The 6,746-nt window shown below is 44.1% G+C and overlaps 1 protein-coding gene across 1 annotated transcript in view; it reads left to right on the forward strand.

Moving 5' to 3' along the window:
- Positions 1 to 1,214: 1,214 nt before the first annotated feature.
- The window catches only part of NUP214 (nucleoporin 214kDa), a gene marked incomplete at its 5' end in the record, with an annotated part of 41,444 nt that continues 35,912 nt past the window's right edge, over positions 1,215 to 6,746 (forward strand). Inside the window, 9 exons of the mRNA XM_010137581.1 lie at positions 1,215 to 1,410; positions 2,227 to 2,378; positions 2,631 to 2,835; positions 3,311 to 3,381; positions 3,669 to 3,732; positions 4,448 to 4,551; positions 4,873 to 4,979; positions 5,280 to 5,346; positions 5,908 to 6,031. Of these exons, the coding sequence (XP_010135883.1) occupies positions 1,215 to 1,410; positions 2,227 to 2,378; positions 2,631 to 2,835; positions 3,311 to 3,381; positions 3,669 to 3,732; positions 4,448 to 4,551; positions 4,873 to 4,979; positions 5,280 to 5,346; positions 5,908 to 6,031 (1,090 nt within the window). The remainder of the gene's footprint in view (positions 1,411 to 2,226; positions 2,379 to 2,630; positions 2,836 to 3,310; positions 3,382 to 3,668; positions 3,733 to 4,447; positions 4,552 to 4,872; positions 4,980 to 5,279; positions 5,347 to 5,907; positions 6,032 to 6,746) is intronic.

Here is a 6,746-nt window from a genome sequence, read left to right on the forward strand (position 1 = left end):
CCTTGCAGGGTTCGAGAAGCACTTGAGGACTTTTCGGCAGCCTGGAACAAGCCTGTGGAGTGGAAGAGGGAGGGACTGGCGTGGCCTGTGATGGAGAGGGGTCTTGGTCACCTCTGGGGGAGGAGAGGCAGAATGTGAGAGTCGGAGGAACCGTATTTTGGTAGAGGAGCGATGTGTTTCTGTGTCCTTCTATCAGCATGCCTTGTGCTGGGAACCTCTTGCGCTTGGGATAGTGTAAACTGGAGTCTCTCAGCGTGGTGCCAGCTTAGCCCATTGCTGTGTCTCCCGCAGTGTTAGTGAGGCTGCATAAACAGGGACGTAGGGAGACAGATTCCTGAAGGCCATGCGGGTCTTTGGGCGGCCGCTTCCTGCTCAGACACTTTTAAAAACAAGGGAGGTGGGCCGTTTGTTTTGCAGAGGTTTCTGAGTTCCTGCAGCCTCCTCAGGTTGCAGGAATGTACTTATTCAGGGCTCGGCAGTGATTTGGAAATGCAACTCGGGTGCTTGCTTTGAGTTACTAGCGTTAGAGCCAGTGCTCTGTTCAGCCATTGGCACCATGGGAAGAGAGACTCATTCCTAAGGGCAGCCTCGGGTTTTGCATGGTAATAGTGTTGGTGCTGTTTCTTAATTCAGTTTATGATTTTGGATTTTTTATCTCTCACTCTGTTTTATTCTTCCTCCTTTTACGAAAGCACAGTGTAAATTATGAAAGAAACAAATGCAAAAATTAATTCCTGGGGTGGGTGGAAGAATTAACCATATCTGCTTTGCGTGTCGTAAATTATGGTAGCAAATAAAGATGCATCTGAGCAGATGTGTGCTTTGTAGCTTTACAGCACCAAGTTGCGTTGAACCATGTTGTATCTCTGCCTTGTTCCTGTCCCTTTTTTTTTTTCCCTACTGTATCTGTTGGCTAGTTTTTGTATGGTTTTTGGTTAGATGTCCCAGATATATTAATCTCCTGCAGGTTTTATTAATGTTGGCACTGGGTGGAAGAGAGATTCAGCCAATGGAAAATATATGGTGTGATCTCAGTGTTTATTAGACAGAAAATGGGATGGGATGGCCAGTGACAGCGTGGGTGTGGACTGTGCCTTGGCAGGTGCTTTGCAGCTTTTGTGGAGAGGCTTTTCAGCTTACTGTCTTAGAGAAGCTGAAGTAAACTCTTCCTCCTTGCCAGCATGTGTACAGCTGCTTCCCAACTCTCTCAACAGGATTTCCAGTTCAGAGCACTGAAGAAGGTCCGTATTTTTGATGCTCCAGACGATCTTCCCAAAGAGCGCTCCAGTCTCCTGGCGGTGTCTAACAAATACGGGCTGGTCTTTGCTGCTGGAGGGACCAGCCTGCAGATCTTTCACACTAGAAACCTCCTCATGCAAAACCCGCTGGGAGAAGATCCCAATAAAATCGGTAAGACACACTCATGTCTCGTGGCCTTTGCAGGGACGGCTCTGTATGGGATGGAGCTCTTGGCTTCTGAGACAGTCCACGTCATGCCTTTCATGCATTTGAAACTGCCACGTTTTCTTGTATGAGAAGGCAGTAATGATATTTGCTGTACCTCTGGCTGAAAGCGAGTACGGTTGTTGGGAACACATCACCAGGATGCTCTGTGCTAGCTCCAAGTGTCATTCGGATGTGGTCACCTGTGGTCAGTGCCAGGAATTGTGGTTGACTTTTCCTACCTGAGAACATCCCCCTTTCCCTGTAGCCTGTCTTGGTGTCCAGGCTGTGAGCCAAGAACCTGTGCATCCATCAGGGATGTGTGTGAGTGGAGGGACAGAGATCTCACACTGAGTTATCTGCTCTGACTAAACCACTGTCCCGCAAGAGAGGAAGCAATCGCTGTTCCATCACCTAAGAGCAAAATACACCCAGGGGCAGTATGGTTTTTGTTCTCCTTTGTCCTTAGTAACTCTCTGCCACTCGAGTTATTCACGTGCATACACGAGTAAACCCCAAAATCCGTCCACTTATTTTTACTCCAGGTTACTGGTGGAGGAAAGTGGAATTTCTTAAGACTTTGGCAACTCTTGAGGCTGTACTGATGGAGATTATGGGATTTGGTGTCACTCAGTTTTTCTACGCGTTGGCTTTGGTAGCTGCTGTTCATAGGACTGGTGACTTTTGCATAAACTCCTTCTAATGGTATTGTTTTACGAGAATGGTTCTTGCTATTTAAATCTGTTTCCTTTGTTCTATCTTCCTTTCCTTTTGTGTTTTAAGTGGAGAATGTTCAGAGTACCTTAGTCCCCATGAAGTTTCCTGTGCAGCACCTGGCTCTGAGCTGTGATAATCTCACGCTGTCCATCTGTATGATGTCCAGTGAGATCGGTTCCTTCATTGGCTTTTTTGATGTCCGCACACTCTTAAATCAGGTAAAGATTGTGGATTTGGTTTTTTGTTTTTTCAGAGTACAGCAGGAGGAGAGTCATCGCTTGGGTGGGATTTTTCTTTCTCTCTGTGGGAAATGTCTTGTAAAGGGAATTGTTCAGTACACTGAAAATCTGGTTCTTATTTTTATCAGTCATTAATTTATAGGAGGGTCAAAACCAATCTGAATTTTTACTTTGGGAGAGCTTGATTTGTGCTCAGCTTTGACTATCTCATGTATTTGTCTTTCCTAAAAGGCAAAACAGCAGAAACGTGCGTTTGCGTATCACAAACTGGCCAAGGACTCGGGAAGCGCAGCGATGGTCAATGACCTGAAGTGGAACCCTGCCAGTCCAGCCATGGTGGCCATCTGCCTGTCCGATGGCAGCATCTCTGTCCTGCAGGTCACCGACACTGTCAAAGTGTACGCCACGCTGCCCTCCTCTGTCGCTGTCACGTCTGGTGAGTGGCAGCCCTGGAGAGCATACGGAATGTTGGACACTGATGGGAAGAAGCAGACTGATAGATGTTAAAAGACAGGCTGTTTGTCTGGGGAGGAAGTTTCTTCAAATCCTCACAAAAAGGAAGAAATTAAACTCCCTGAAACTGGGAAAAAGCATTGCACTGTAACTGCTCTTTCCCAGTGGGCTGGAGGAGCTGCATGTTGTGAATTAGTCAAGTGTGCCTGCCCGTGGTTTGCACTGTCTGAGGCCTGACTGTCATTTCCAAGGAAGAATATGAATGAATAAGAGTCTTCATCTGTTGGGTTTTGATCTGTGCAGCCTCACTTTCTCTGTATCATCAAGATTCATGATTTTGTTCAGGAGAAAAAAAAATTATGGTTTTCATTTATTGGTCCTGCTTTTGTTGAGCCTTGTAACTCTCCAGTTCCTCAACACTAAGGAAATTATCTTTTTTTTTTTTTTTTTTTCCTCAGTGTGTTGGAGCCCAAAGGGAAAACAGCTGGCTGTAGGGAGGCAAAACGGCACTGTGGTGCAGTACCTGCCTGTAAGTACTGTGGTAGTAAAGCTTTATGTCTGTTCCCTCGTGTGCAATATGTTCTTTGCATCGCAAGCTATGGAGTTTGGCCAGGTGGCACATGGTGTGAGCGGTGTGAAGCGCTTCAGTGTCTCAGACCAGTGCTGGGTTCAATCTGAGGTTTACACCTCATGTAGAGTCATGATTTTGGAGCGGCACCTGAAGAGTGGGAGAGTTGCTTGAAACCAGCTCTCTGGGCTTTCTGGAATACTTGAGATTGACTTTTTCATTGTTTTTAAGAGTAGTTTTATTTACAGAATCTGCAGGAGAAGAAAGTAATCCCTTGTCCACCCTTCTATGACTCGGACAATCCTGTTAAAGGTACATCTTTTTATTTCTTTTTAATATGTTTTCTTTTCAATCATTCCTCATCCTTACTCATTCCTCCTCACGTTGTTTTTAGTTATAGCAGCTGTACACTGCACTGCTTACGTAATTACAGTGTGATTTTTAAGTATTTAGGAAAAATAATTAGGTGCTTTATCTCTGGGCTGTGTAGGAAAAATTACAGGTCAGCCAGAGTCCTCATCTATTTCTAGAATGTTTTAAATAGGCATTTTAAAAGCTGTTTTTTGCTCATCGATGTGGTAGGCAATACTGTCACAAGTGATTTCCTTTTAGTGTGAAGATTTCTGGATGTAGATCCCATTCTCATATTTTGTGTGAGTTCCATTTCATGATTTTGACTTTTCAATAACATGTCAAAACAGTGTGTTCAGAAAAGCAGAAACACTTCATTTGGATATGCCAGAACATCGTCCGTGCTTGGAAACACTGGTGTTGTCTCGCCTGTGGTATCCTCAAGCAAATAAAATACATTCTTTTGGTTTCTGCTTGAAATTTCTGGCATCAAACAGTTCCCCCACCCCCCAACCCCCCAATAATATTGATGTTCTGCAGACAGATTATTGAAATTCTTCACCTTAGTGATTCCTCGTTTACACATTTGTCAGTTGCTGTGCGGTTAAAATCAATAAACAAGGAAGCACCCTTTGGAAGTGTTTGTGGCTGAGGTGTTTCCTTCCTTCTGTTCCAGTTTTGGATGTCCTGTGGATTGGCACCTATGTCTTTACTATTGTGTATGCAGCGGCTGATGGGACACTGGAAACACCTCCAGAAGTGGTCATAGCCATACTACCTGTAAGTGCCAGCAAGTCACAACGTGGTTTGTGTTTTGTTCTTGACTTGTTTATTATTCACATTGGCTTTGTGTAGAATTCGAGATAAGTATCAGGTTATTCATTGTGAGATCTAAATTCCTTGGTAACCTCTTTATTGTTCCTTTATCTTTTGGAGGAGAGGTTTGGTTTGGTTGCTTTGTTCTTAGTCTTTCAAGTGGTCTCATGATGCCTTTTCTCTCTTCAAGTATGTGGCGATTCTTGGTGTACCCCAATGCAGTCATATTATGGGAGATAACTTGGTTTCTACATCAGAAGGTAAATTACCCTGTTGATCTTGCAGAAAAAGGAAGAGAAGCGACCAGAGAAGTTTGTGAATTTCATGGAGCCTTGCTATGGGAGCTGCACGGAGAGACAGCATCATTATTTCCTCAACTATGTTGAGGAGTGGTGAGTGGTGGGAATCATGGCATGGTGTTGCCCTTGTTATGGGTGTCTGAGTGGTCAGTGCTTCTCCATATGTTGTGTTCCTCCTTTTTGTAAACTGTACAATACCTGCGTGTGAGACAAATGAAATTATGTTTGTGTGGCAAATCATGTTTCCCTCATCTTGGGAGGAAAAGTCAGCTTTATATTGTTATAACTCTATTCCTAGTCATGAATTTGCACAGATGATAATGAACCGTGGAGCTGGGGCCCTTGCCCTGGACTGTCATGTTGGTTTTAATCTACTTGTGTCCATCCTTACAGGGATCTAGTTCTGGCAGCTTCGGCAGCTTCCACAGAAGTCAGCATCCTTGCCAGGCAAGGAGATCAGGTAATATTTTTGTTCCTGTCTCATTTGTGCATATGTACCTTCTCTTTCTTGAAAGTCTAAGCAAGTATAACCTGTGTAACATCTGGAATACAATGAGATGATAAATTTTTAAAAATCACCCCAAAACAAAAACTCCTTTTTACATCTGAGTTGTACAGAATCTTACCATAAATGTAATTAATATGTGAACAAGAAACATGAGTGACATAAAAGAGAAAGGGTGAATGGAGACATGGTATGATGTGAAGCAAGTACGAGAAGTACGTTTTTCATGATTCACTTGGCAGGCTCAAAATTTGGTCAAGCTCACTATGATCAAATGATTCATGCGAGGTCATCAGTTGAAACTGTTTGACTTAATTCTGACAGGCAGTGATGTGTTTGAAGTCACACACAAATCTGTGAGGTGTCCTCATCCTTGTGGCACTGGTTAATCCACCACATTTAAGAAGATGCTCTTTTGGTTTTTTTAGTCTTACCTTTCCACTGTAGTAGGTTAGAGTTCTGAAGAAGGCTGATCGCAGGACAGCAGTAGTCAAAGTAATATCTTACTTTTTGCAGAACTGGGAATCGTGGGTTTTGGAGGACTCCAGCAGAGCAGAGCTTCCTGTGACAGATAAGAGTGATGACACTCTGCCTGTTGGCGTTGCTGTAGACTACACCAGTAACATGCCCATCCCCATCAGTAAGTCTTGCTGGTCTTTCTTGTGGAGTAGTCCAATAATAGCAGCATATGAGAGATTTTTGAGGGGTGCTTGGTGTTCTAGGAGATATTCTGGAAGGGAGACTGACACAGAGAGTCCCCCTTGCCTTTTTACACCAAGCCCGCAGTATGTGCGGGCTCACTTCTGTGGCAAAGGGTTAAATACAGTTCTTCATCAAAGCTTTCAGCAGCCTGGGATACCACACTAACAGACATGGCAAACGAAGCCCCTGAGTTACGTCTGTGTTTCGCAGAGCCAGGATAACAGTGAGTTTAAAGGGGTCGTACTCTGACACTGGGGATTTCAGACTGCCTGTGAGGTTTTCTTTACTCCTGTAGCTCATGTCATCTTGCAGAACTGTTTTGTATGAAGTATATTTGCACTGATCTAAAGGAGAAGTGGGTTAGTTTCAAAGCCAGCAGAAGCAAAGATCGTTGAGGTGAATGTATAGGTTTTAATTCTGCGTTAAAGCACAAGGCCTGTACTGACTGAACCCTGCTGTGCTCTTCAACCAGCCAGTCCCGTTATTGCTGTACCTTCGTGCTGCCTGAAGGCTCTTCAAAGGACCTTGTCAGAGGCTGAAGCTGAAGATACATCTGAGCTATTGTGTTGTCCCTTTGGTGAATTCTGAAAAGTCTCCCTTGAAACCCAGAGACAGATTGAAATAGAGATGCCTTCAGGCAGAATGGGAGGTTC

Source organism: Buceros rhinoceros, unplaced genomic scaffold, assembly GCF_000710305.1.
Source record: "Buceros rhinoceros silvestris isolate BGI_N320 unplaced genomic scaffold, ASM71030v1 scaffold14436, whole genome shotgun sequence".
Classification (NCBI taxonomy): Eukaryota; Metazoa; Chordata; class Aves; order Bucerotiformes; family Bucerotidae; genus Buceros; species Buceros rhinoceros.